The 13,425-nt window shown below is 36.2% G+C and overlaps 1 protein-coding gene and 1 long non-coding RNA gene across 2 annotated transcripts in view; one reads left to right on the top strand and one right to left on the bottom strand.

Annotated features, from left to right (window-relative positions):
• The window catches only part of LOC137405609 (helicase POLQ-like), a 56,155-nt gene extending 50,852 nt beyond the window's left edge, over nt 1-5,303 (bottom strand). The window contains exons 1-3 of the mRNA XM_068091930.1: nt 5,191-5,303; nt 3,695-3,830; nt 845-993 (exon numbers count right to left, since the gene is read on the bottom strand). Coding sequence (XP_067948031.1) covers nt 845-993; nt 3,695-3,791 — 246 coding nt within the window. The 5' untranslated portion in view covers nt 3,792-3,830; nt 5,191-5,303. The remainder of the gene's footprint in view (nt 1-844; nt 994-3,694; nt 3,831-5,190) is intronic.
• Nucleotides 5,304-7,619: 2,316 nt separating this feature from the next.
• LOC137406664 (uncharacterized) lies at nt 7,620-12,710 on the top strand. Its single transcript, XR_010979935.1, has 2 exons — nt 7,620-7,718; nt 12,184-12,710. It is a non-coding gene; the product is annotated as an uncharacterized lncRNA (long non-coding RNA).
• Nucleotides 12,711-13,425: the final 715 nt, after the last annotated feature.

Below are 13,425 nucleotides of genomic sequence, written 5' to 3'. Positions count from 1 at the left end.
TATAGCTTACAGCGAGGTTACTTTCGCTTGACAGAGACTTTTTTATCGCACATTCTTCTTCGCGATGACCTCGTCAGATGCATTGCATCTACCGAGGTTTCACCAATCAAAGATCAATTGACTCGAATGATTATCTATCGAAAAAGATTACTACTGAGAGGGATTACATGTATTCTATTTTGAGCTGTAATGATAATGCAGTAAACTATATTTAATATTGATAACTTGGCTGATGCAGAACATGCTCACGGTAGTAGTGAAAATGGCCAGAAAAGGGTCCGAGCTGACTCTACAACACATTTGTAGCCTTTTTTATGGCATCCAGTGATGTAAAATTTTTGGTATCAAAATATTTTTCATAGACCATGTGGTTGAAAAGATATGACATTTTATATGCATCTTTTTCAAATATTAGGTTTCACCGAATATTTACATACATGTCTTGGCAAAAAAATCATGTTGGCAGCGAAAGAATGAAACAGCAGATTTATCATGGAATAGCATCTTATGAAAAACATGTGATTGACTGATAATCACGAAACTTACCAAACATGATCTGATGTGGCAAAGTTCAAACCAGAATAGAATAGGTGTTTAGCCTACCACAGCACCTGCTACTACACTTCTACTCCTACCACAGCACCTGCTACTACACTTCTACTCCTACCACAGCACCTGCTACTACACTTCTACTCCTACCACAGCACCTGCTACTACACTTCTACTCCTACCACAGCACCTGCTACTACACTTCTACTCCTACCACAGCACCTGCTACTACACTTCTACTGCGTGAGTAAAAGTAAAACACGATCAGCTGTGTAAGCAAGAACTAATGACAAACCTGAGTTGTGAGTTGAGTAATATTCTGGGAGGCGGCTGCTATGCCTCTTTTGTATCGGTTCTGCAATCGAGAGATAAGGCTAGACCCGGAGCTTCCCTGACTGTCCTTGTTAGATAACTGGCTTTCCAGAGATTGTGAGTTGCCGGACCCTAACAGCAGAAGTTGGGTATTTTACAATTGAGCATGATGGGAATGCCTTATGAGGCACGTATGCTGGTTAATTCAAATGTTCCGAAAGAAGCTTGATTAAGTGTTAAGGACTTGTGCTATTGGATTCAAGCTTTGCACAAATGTTGCTAAATCTCAACATCTGTTTGCACCAATAGATGATTCAATCTCAACATTTGTTTGCATCAATAAATGATTCAATCTCAACATCTGTTTGCACCAATACATGCTTCAATCTCAACTGTAGAACATGTAACACTCCCTAGCACTCACTACTACTACATATCCAACACTTGGAGGAAGAATATAAAGACCGAGATGAAGTAACACCTCATTTATTAGGAGAAATCTACGTCTATAAAACAACAAAAGAGAACTAGTAACTTTTGTCTCATGTTTAAAATGATTGCAAGAAACACCTATGTAACAAGCTTACAGGGAATGCCAATTCAGATCCTTGCATGGTTTAAGAAATTCTAGAAAATGAAAAAAATTGGCAATAATATAAGACGACCAGTTTCGGCTGGGAATGATGGCAAGGTGTATTTGGTAAAAGAAAACATTTCTGCTGGTCATCCGCAGAGTGCAAAGGCACTGTCTTCAAAACTTGACCTATTGGCCATGAAATGTTTCAGAGAATCTTGACAAACAGCTGGAGGAATTAATAAGCTACAATTAATAAGCTACAATTAATAAGCTACAGTGGTGTGCAAAATGTATTCAACCTTGATGTTGGAAAACTAAAATTCTCATTTACAGCATTATTACTCATTGTGAATATAGTCAATAGCCATAAATTATATATTAAATTAATCATGATTTTATCCTGATTTCAAACATATTAATCCCACAGCTCTAAACTATGTTTTGAACAATTATGAAAAACTATTATAAAATTAAATTTATTGGCTCATTTCAAGTCATAAGCATGTACAGTAGATGTTCCTATAACGTATACCTCCTATAACGTAAATTCTAGATAACATAAAAAATCTATGTAAAGTTTTGCTTCGTACTACATAAAAAATTCCATAAAATGTAAAGCGTCCAGTCGGGTGAGTTTTCAAACTCAATTTGAATGTTAATCTATCACACCGCACTTAAGAGAGAAAGAATGATGTGCGTATAGCGTAATATCTATGTGTATATATTTTCTAAAGGTTTGTGTATTCGTGGTTGTATATATGTCTACCTATAGCAATTATCATATCTTGGATTAAATAATCCGTAAACAGCAGATTTGATCTCGGAACCTCCCATTTGCCAGTCCGACACCCAACCGACTTAGCCACACAAACTTGATAGATTCGCTGGGCGATGTACGACGCTATGCGAGAGCGAATACGCTACGCTTTCGGTTCCGAAGCAGAGTGATTGCTTAACGTCATGGAGAGGGGTAGCTCTTATTAGTAAGCTTACTCAAATTATCCATTGGCAATGTGCCAGGCTAATAGTAAGTGACAGGCAACTCTCATTACCTCTCAATGTTTGTAAGCTGATTTGTAATACCGGGGCAACGCCGGGTAGCACAGCTAGTCTATTATATATACAACTTTCATGACATTCTAGGTTGTCGTGATAGATCGTCAGATGTATCAACAAAATGGATAATAGGTAGCTGCGCAGTTGTTCATAGATATTTAAAGGCGATCGATTGGTGCAAGTGTTACAGCGTCGGTCCACCATTCTGATGAATGTCCTGAGTTGGAGTATCGTCGAAAGTTTTCTTTTATTTTAACCTTAACCCCTGGGCACATATAGACGACGGACAGGTATTACCTCTTTTTTATAGCAAATCTATTTTGTTTTTTTGCTTTATTGTAGACATTTAAAATATTTGTTATTAGTTTTACTTGGCTGAACAAACTTTGCTGTTTAGAAAGAATAAGCAAATCAGAAAATGAACGTCGAATATTATAGTTCAACTGCTCCCCATCAACTTAATGCAAAATTATCACAATCATGGTCTATAAAACCAGTGAGATCGATCAGAAAAAGGAGAAAAGTTGTTGAGGCAAACCGATATTACCGCACGGTACAGCCAGCAAATTGATATTTAGGTCAAGTTTTTCCCTTTTGTATAGCCGAAGGGGTGAGGTTTGAAAAATCTTGAAACGGATTAGATAGTCTACATGTATTTTACTGTTCTTATAACATAAACTTCCTATAACGTAAAGGTTCCTGGAACGGATTATTCATGTTGCAGGGACGCCTACTGTATACGACTTAAAATAGGAAAGTGTATATCGTGTGATCGTATCTGTGCAGATTGTTATGTTCAACCATTAAAAAGTGAAATGTTCAGAATTTAGCCTACATAATCATTCAAAAACATAATTTTACAGCTGCTTGGTTTACATATTTGAAATCAGGCCAAAATGAAAATGAACTACATATATATAATTTAGGACTATTGACTAAATTCACAATGAGTAGCCTTTTTTTAAATGAGAATTTTAGTTGTCCAACAAAGTGGTAAAGTTTTCCAACAAAGTGGTAAAGATTTCCAACAAAGTTGTCCTGTTTATTTCGCACACCATTGTAGTACAAATTTTCTCCTTGTTTGTTAACGCAGAAGCAGCAATAACACGGGGTTTGGCAAAATATCTCAGGAGCAATCACGGATGGTCATCTCGATTACATGTCTAAGACACAACAGTAGAGAAAAAGGAAATGAATTACCAAACTTTGTAGACTTGGGTGTCTGCGAAGTGGCTGTAACATCTGGTGATCTTCTCACTGTTTTCTTCCCAGAAGATTTTATCAGATCATCAAACATGGAGTCTGTTCCAGTGGTGAAGGCATCAGTCGCATTTCCCTGAGTGTATAAATAGAGATATTAATTTTAGTAACGCACGTAAGGGGTGCAAACCACTTATAATAAAAAGTCTTTTTACTTATTTAACCACTTGTACTTGCCTCAGCTGGAAGAATGCAAATACTTGTGTAAAACTTCATGCAGTCAAAAAGAAAAAATTTATAAATAATTAATAGAATTTTGTATCTTTTTTTTATGTTTCTCAATTCACATGGAGGACACTTTTAATTAATAACTAGTATGCCTTGAGAGATACCCCCAGTGTAATAAGTAACTGCACAATCATTCTCAGATGTGCAAAGGTGATGGTGTGGTGCAGTGCGCGTTTAGCTTAAAAACTGAATTGTTGGGTTCGATTTCCACGCGGTGCAATTGTTTTCTCCTATCACTCTTAGCATGGCTTTGGACAGACAAATGTGGCCCTTATTATAGTAAAGATAACATTTCTAATTTTTTCAGACTGTAGTATTTGACAGTTCAAAGTTAATTTTGGAAAACAATATTTTGATATAGTGCCACAAGCAAATTATATATAACAAGAGGTTGAACCGCACTTTGTTTTCAGAGTTCCTTTATAGTTGTAAAAGCAGACAGTTATAAAAGGAATAAACTTAGTTTAGGGAGAGATCTCATGTTTTCAGCAGTTGCTTTGTGGGAAGAGAATTGTGTTTTGCCTATCTTTAGGAAGATGTAAAACAAATTGTCGTTTTGAGAATGTCCTCGTTAAAGAAGTGATATAAAATGTGGAAATAATAAGGTGTTCAATATGATCAACAACTATAGTCAATATGATCAATATGTTCAGTATAATCGAAAAGTTCAATGTGGCCAATATGTTCAATATGGTCATTGTGTTTAATATAATAGGTATGATCGGTGTTCAATATGATCAATACATCCAATATAATCAATATGAACAATATGTTACATATGATCACTATGATCAATTTGTTTAATATGATCAACATGTTCAGTGTGTTCAATATGATCATTTCATAAAAGTTGATTAATTATAATGAAGCCAAGTCATGTTGAACTGTTTTATTGTGTTGACTAAGTAGCTTGTCAGAATTATCTAAGTAGAAGTGACTACAGTGAAGGAGCTCTACAGAACCAGGCTTAGCAACAAGAGTATGAAATTTGTTGACTGATAACAACAGCTGCTCTCGATTCTGCGCAAAGGTGGCAGCTATGAACATAAACTGGCAAATTAGCAAGCGTATTATTCAGAGTTTATTATTCATTGTTTATTAAAATCCATAGCTCTACTAGAACCTATAAGAGTACATCAATAACGGATCAATAACAAATCATTGCGAACTCAATAGCCAGTCTAATGATGCCAGTAACTGACACTCACATGCCTCTTGGTGGAAGGTGAAGGCCGATGGCGTTGTATATCACCAAGTATGTCATCAAGAGATGTTGACGAATTAGCAGCGAAAAGGGAGTTTGTCCCAGAATGACTAGAAAGATCAGATTCACTCAAACTGCAGGGCAAAACCGAAGGTGAAGAATCTAGCGTCACCACCTACAGGATCAAGGGAATAGTGTCTATATTTAATTTATACATGTGTTAAATACTTGACTATAATTTAAATACAATTTTCAATTGGCTTTACTACCGCATAGCACATGCTATATAGGTAATCGTATTGCAATTACAACTGTTGTAATATATAACAGTTTGTAATATATATAACATTTAGTATTAATATCCTTCATTTTTTCGTGACGTCATTCTATCGTCGTCCGCCATCTTTGTAGACAAATTCTATCATTGAAAACACGAAGCTTCTGCAATTAATTTTGGCGAACGATGCTTTTGTTTGAAATTTGTTTATTATAATATCACACCAAAAAATACCATTAAATAAGAGAATGACTGTCGTTTTCTACAAATATGGCAGCAATTTCGCGAACGAGCGCATGAGCGAACAGATTGATGACGTCAAAAAAATGATGGATTGCAAAAATATAATTGTAGTATTATAACAGGTTTTATCATTGTTGTCCAGTACCAATAATACCTAACACTAACAAAGACACAAGTTGAAATCAAATAACTGTATGATAGCTAGCTATCTGATTGACTTAATAAACTCAGATGAGAATAGGGTGAGTTAAATTGTGCTTTATCAAGATACTAACAGAATAAGAGAGCGAGTTCACCAAAATTGAGGTCAGACCGATAGGTTTTATCATTTAAACTATTATTGCCAATAAATTACTATATATATATATATATATATATATTTTAAACTAATTGTCTCCCCTTTGCAGCAGTTTATAAGAAATATTCTTGTGAAACAAAATGAAAGCACCTGATGTTGAATATCCAGTGCATATCACCAACATCAAAACATCTGCCACCTACCAATGGATTAGCATGAGAAGCATTCCGAGGAGTGGATGTAAGCAAGCTTTCGCGAACACGGGGTGAATATACTAGGCCTTCCTCAAACGGCTAAAATACAGTTCATACAACAGCAATAAAAAACAGTGACAAAACCTTTTCAATGCTTATATAAACAAACTAAAAGAACAAAACAGCTAAATCAGAAACCTTTTGAGTGAACCAGTGACCCCAATCTTTCGGGTGTGTAGCAAATGATAAAACATCGGAAATAGGCCGTTACAATTTCCATAAATCCACAATTATTGCTATTATGTTAGATTTTGAACCAGTGTTTTTATACTGTAAAGGTAAATTAAAAATAGTAGCATGATGTTCTTTTTGGAACACAGATTTTTAAAATATTGAAAAGCAAGCAGCGATGACTTCTTGTGTAATAAAAATGAGCAACTTTTAGTCATAGCTTAAAGAATGTAACACAAACTTTTAGCAATTTAGTAATTTGTTTGAATTCTTGTTGCAAACAGCAAGTATATATTATCATTCGCTATTTAGGGTGATTGTGCATAGTTTGGTACTACTTAGCTTCAGCAAGTTTCACATGCCAATTAAAAATAATGTCCCATCCAACAAAATATGGTTTTTTCAAATGACTATTGATACTAATTAGTATTGTTTGGCAAAATATGATTAAACTATGATGCAAATAGTGGCATGGCAATGAAGAAGTTATGTGAAGAATGAATTAGATAACTGTTGCACGTTTACTGTGAAATGTCGCCTTAATCGGCAAAAATAAAATGATATAGGAAAAAGAGATGAGACAGACGCTGATACGGAAAATCTGGAGTACATTGCACATCCTTCAGTACATGTAGGCTACATTTTCAAGTTAACTTATTGATAGTTTAGCTGTGTATAGAAATCAAATAAAAATAACATAAAAGTGTTTTACATCTATATTGAGAGACATGAGTTGTTTGCAATTTCTACGGTAGGTAAGTTTAATTTGGAAGAATCAACCTTTGTGCGATACAGATGGTATTCGTGTTAGTTTTTATATACTCCCAACTGAATAATACGACGTTTACAAAACAGTACCAAAGGTGTGCCCGTCAATTTTCTTTTTCTGCGTGTTATAGCAGTATACAACGAGTTGTCCATTATAAGAACATGCGTATCCCGAGGGTTATTTACACAAATATCTTGAGTTATGTGCATTCCATTATCGGCCTTTTCGAAACAGACATCCAGTAAATTAAATCTCGCGAATGACCTTGCCCTTGTAGTGTCTTTACTTTTTACACAGTCTTAACGCAATCCATAAAAGTATCGCATAAAACTTTAGCTGGCGGTCGTTCCGTGAAATGCCAAGAACTACTAAGTAAGCGACATATTTAATGACTTGCCGTTCCTGACCCAGCAGAAGTGTGTGTTAATTTGCCATTATGTGTCGACCTAAGTTGGATGATCGTGAACCCCTAAAGCACTGGTTTCAACATTTTTGAAGACTTTTCTTGAAAGAATATCTTGTAGGTTTCTATCAACAATTCCTGTTTGCATATTTATTTACCATATTTATAACTGTTATAGCTGAAAATCATGTTTTTGAAATAGCTGTATATTAGCAATGTTCCCACAAACGTAAATGTCAAGAGATTAGTTAATAGGTAGGAAACTTAGCAGTTACAATACATTCCTACAGCATATATTATCTCCCACTAACGGAAACAAGTATGCATCAACAACCATTGCTTACATGCTGCATACGTGTACAATATTCTTACCATTTGATTGTGGAGTTGGGAATTATTTACTCAGTCCATAGAAACACTATAGTAGGAACACAACTCCTATTCAGTCTATCCATTTATATAGAAGCAGCTTTATAGTTATATTCATTCCATGTCTAGCAACTAAGGAAGCAACATCATTTAATTGTATACCAGAGTCCTCTGCGCCTAACGACAAACACAACTGAAGTGAAGACTATCCATATATAAGGAGATTTGGACTCATACTAATACTGAAGGTAGATAGCTCATTTACAACAAAATAAGCTACAACATAACCAAATGGTCTCACCACTGGTGCTGAGAAAATGTGTGCAGAAACTTTAAACTTTTTTTCACGAGCAGTTCTGCCAAGACGAGCTGATTTCAGATCTCTCCTTGATGGATGTATCACAAAAAACTTTGGAAGTTACAGCGAAATGAGTAAGAACACTCATCAAAACTTGAAAAATAATAAATTTCCTGGACCAGATAATATAAGAAAGTGTGCGATGCTAATAGCCCCAGACATTGTCTATCACATGCACAGTGTCTATCACACATATTCCAGGTCTCTATTGATAATGGCAAGCTGCTCAATTGGTGGAAGTCTGCTCATGTCACCCCAATTCACAAAAAAAGGCCCAACTGATGAACCATCAAATTATAGACCAATCTCGCTCACTAGCATTCCTTGTAAAATGCTAGAGCATATTGCTCTCCACTATCTAAATGCTGCTCTTGATAAAGTACTGCACAATCGCCAGCATGGTTTCCGCTCAGGTTTCTCATGTGAGACAGAGCTCTGCTCAGGCCTGCCAACCCAAGAGTGGGGCAATGCTTGAGATTTGGTTTTGGGGCAATTGATGTATCAATGATAGTATATATAAAATTGTGGCAAAAATCTCACGCATTTCTCACGTATTTTCATTTTTTCTTTGGGGTGATTGCGTGAGTCTCACGCCCAAAGCGTGAGAGTTGGCAGGTATGGCTCTGCTCTACTTATCATGACTTATTTAAGATCGCTGAGACTCGGTCCTGTACCCATGCTGTTGCCCTTGATTTCAAAAAGGCATTTGATAAGGTGCCACACCGACTGCTTATGTTTAAAATACATGTACGACAAATCTAAGGACATAATCCCCAAATAGCAAATTGGGTTCAAGATTTTTTAACAAACCCCAACCAAGCTGTAGTGCTTCGAGGAACATCATCTTCTCAGCTCCCAGTAACCTCAGGAGTCTCGCAGGGCTCTGTCCTGGGACCCACCCTGTTTCTTATCTATATCAATGACCTGCCTGCAGCTGTGAAGTGCTGAGTCAGTCTGTAGGCGGATGATACACTGCTTTACTCAGAAGTAAATTCTGCAAAAGACCAAAGAAATTTTCTGGCTGATATTGATGCAGTCTATAATTGGTCAACTAAATGGAAAATGCCTTTTAACTCAACCAAGTGTGAACTGATAGTATTTGGAAACTTGGAGCAACAACAGCCACAATATTTACTGGGTGATAGGACTCTTACATGTGTTGATACTGTAAAATATCTTGGTGTCACGTTACAGTCTAACCTACGCTTTGATGCACACATTACTGAGAAAACCAACAAAGCTTCCAAGGTTCTTGGATGCATCAAACACACCCTATACGATGCACCATCACAGTCTAAACAACTTGCTTATACAGCCTTGTGTCGTCCTGTGCTGGAATATGCTTGTACAGTATGGGATCCGAGTGACAGACAGACAGTAAATAACTTGGAAATGATTCAAAACCGAGCAAAACGATTTATAGCCAATCTTAAAGGTAGAGATAGTGTCAGCAACACCCGTGAAAAGCTAGGTTTACAATCACTTGAATCCAGAAGAAGAAATCAGAGAGTAGCTTTACTGATAAAGATTCTATCACATGAAAGTAAGCATAATGTGCTAGCTTCTGCTTATGATGAGCTTACTACTGACAGAAGGATACTGCCATAATCACACGTGCTGCTGCCCAGAGTGAACCAACATCATTATATGCCGTGACTCGCCTCTTTCATAACAGTTTCGTACCCAAAACCGTTAGAGACTTAAGACTTAAATCTCAGACTGAAACATAACTCAGCCTAATGCTGTAATCTAGGTGAACCAGAGTATTAACCAAATGTTGTACTTCTGAGACACTTTTTCAAGGCCTCTGGGGCTAATTACAAGTGTACTACTACTGTCGAGTAAGTATCGAGTAAGTATCGAGTAAGTACCCTGTGCATCGAAATTTAGATTTAAAATGATTTTTTTTAATTTAATCTTTCCAATGCTTACAGAACTTAACTTATATACTTGATCTGAAACTCTAACAGGTTTCGAATTGAAACCACATTTTTACTGTTTATTCATCAAGATTTTAAGAACAGATGAATTTTCTCTTGATAGCGTGTTATAAACGTAAAAATAAAGTGAGATATTCTAAAGAACAAACTCTATGAAAGGCGTGGTGGCCATGAAAAAGACCATGGGGGAATAACTCCAAAGAATTGTTTGATTTGGATGCTATCGGTCCCATGGACGTCAGGCTCATCAAGGCGCTTCGGACACTTGGCGCAGAAAAGCATAATAGACCGATAAAAGGAAAAGGTGACTTAGGCGATATATATAAAGAAGGGACTTCGGAGACAGTAGTTGACCTAGAAAAGATAACAGACGCCGTGTATTAAGATTTTTACGCAGTGAACAATCTTGTATAATTTATTTTTCACCGTTCACTCATTGGAAGACATTTTTTGTGTTCATGGTTACATGCCAAAATAATCTAAGTTTCTGTTATAATTAAGTGTTAGTGGTTTAAGATTACTTAAACAATATTGTTTCCGTTTTTGTTCTACGTTTTCTCAAGATAAGATTTTGTAATTATCCCTTTTCGTTATCGAAATATGTCTTATTGTGTTTTTACAATTACTGTTCGCTACCCAGTATATGTAGAATTTTCTGGGCTTTTTGTTAGTGTTTAGATTGTTACGCTACAATGGCTCATTGTCTAGCAATAATTTTTTATTGTTCTGTATGTGAAAATAAATTCTTAGAAACTAGGCAGTCAGCAAGACTATATGATTGGTCGGTTTGAATGATAACCGTCAATCTTTAGGCCAATCGCTTATGTAATATAAATACTGCCATTAGTTTTAGGCAGTTCAGCTTGGGTTTGACTCTTGAATTAGCCGCATGATTAGTATTACTATAATAAAGTCGTTATTGTTGGAGAAATATCGTTTATAATCGTCACTAACAGCAAGCTCACACAAAATTACTACAACTAAATTAGATAATTAAATAATTATCCTTACAAGAGTTGGGTTCTCTCCTGTTGGTTCGGCAGGTTGTACAGTCAGCAGCGTTGAGTTCAGCGCACTCTGTTGAGTTCATTAGAGCACAAGTGAGTTGGTTTCAGCTCTCTCTTGTTAGGTTCGGCAGGTTGTACATTTGGCAGCGTTAGGTTCAGCGCACTCTGTGGGTTTCAGCAGAACGGAAGTGAGTTGGGTTCAGCTCCTTTCTGTTGGTTTCAGCAGGTTGTACAGTCAGCAGCGTTGGGTTCAGTGCACTCTGTTGGGTTCAGCAGAGCACAAGTGGGTTGGTTTCAGCTCCCTCTTGTTGGGTTCGGCAGGTTGTAGCGTTGGTTAAAGCGCAGAGAGCTAGAGCTAAGGGTTGTCCCCACCCCACTCTTGCGAGTTTTCTTCAAGCGCACACAATTTGAATGAAACTTATCTTGTTTTAATTCACTTATTAAACAATAGGAGATTAGTTTTACATTACGATCCGACATTAGTAATGTGGACTAATGCTCCCAGTAACCTATGGTTTAGTACTTACCTGATCAATTGAAATATCATATTTGTGACAATATTACAGTTGCCAAAATTATATGTAGAAGACAATATCGTAGTAATTGTGATTCGTCAGAATGAAAGAGAAAAATATAGAAGCCTGCGATGCTACAAGATCGTACGACAGATCTTGTTTATGTGATAGATTGCTGTAATCTACCATTTCCATGAACACCAGCTACCGGTATATGTTTAAAATGCTTTAATGTTTAATGCAATATGTTTAATTTTTCTGAATAGACTCACACACACTGCAATATGTACAATAGTTCCCAATAAAGTTAGCACGGTCACAGGACTTTGCAAAACTGTCAGGCAAGGATTGCCTAATAAACTATCAGTGATTTCCTGTCATCCATATCTGTAGGATATTCTACGAAGATATTTAATGTCCTATCATCCATACCTCCGCATTAGCAAGACATTTCAAGAAGATGCTAAATAGCCTGCGATCTATATTTCCCTGTCAGCAGGATGTTCCATAAAGATATTAAATGTCCTCTCATCTGATATCTCCGTATCAGCATGCTATTCCATGGATGGTAAAATAATGTCCTATCATTCGTATCTCTTTATCAGCGGGATATTCGATGAAGATGTTAAATATCCTATCATTTATATTTGCATGTGAGTTATATACCTACATATGACACTCTTCCTTTATTGCCTAAGTTATATCTTCTTGGTCTACAGCAGACACCATGGATATTATGACAAATATAAATTTATTTTCCAATGCATTTGAGTTGCTACCACAATCTCTGCATGTACTGCATTTGTAGGTTCAGTAACTAACACATAAGGTTTATGCCCCATTTGGTTCGAAACTTCCTAGACACCATATTTTCTTTCTATCACTTGTATCTTTACGAGAATAAAGTACATTTAAACGTCTGCATGTCACCTGAATTTATTTTCAGATTTTCTTCAAGTAAACGTGCTTTCAAGGATCTAAAATGAAAACAGGAATGTGTTTTGTCTAACTCACGGTACAGACTGAAAACATCAAAAATTTCAGGTACTTCGCTACTGAACCAAAGTCATTGCATGAAACTTTTTGCAAAAGTTAATGTAAAAGATTAAACTAATAACAAAATAATACGAACACTTTTGTTGTTACTTTTCCTGGAAGACAACAAAAGAAATACAGGTTTTGCATTGTCTAGCTTCCAAGGCAGAAGTGTTGATAGAGATGCATGGTAAATCCTCTCTAACATAGACTAGTTAAAGTTTACATTAGCTTTCTTTATGCGGGTTTTTAGTATTGGGATATTTTTCATGCTTAATTTGTATTTGCAAAAGTTTTAGGTTAACAGTTACCGTAAAACCTTTTTTTGAATGCCATAGTGTTCTCTTTTTTAATCATTCCCTTAAAATGGCGCTTTATTAGAGGGAACGTTCAAATAAAGGGTGGTGTTGTATTTTTCAAACACCATGTCAAATGTTGAGAAGATGAATTTAATCTTTTCACGGGCGAATCAAATGTCGCCCATATTTTGCACTCTCCTTTAGGCGGTGCAACATTAACCCTTTTGGGTACAAGAAATTTGCCGACGTACCTCGAACTTGTCGTGGATATCTAAATAAATACGCATAAGGAAGCTGCTGA

Source organism: Watersipora subatra, chromosome 10 (assembly GCF_963576615.1).
Source record: "Watersipora subatra chromosome 10, tzWatSuba1.1, whole genome shotgun sequence".
NCBI lineage: Eukaryota > Metazoa > Bryozoa > Gymnolaemata > Cheilostomatida > Watersiporidae > Watersipora > Watersipora subatra.
Note: the sequence above shows the minus strand (reverse complement) of the source record. Positions and strands in the feature narration are given on the sequence as shown.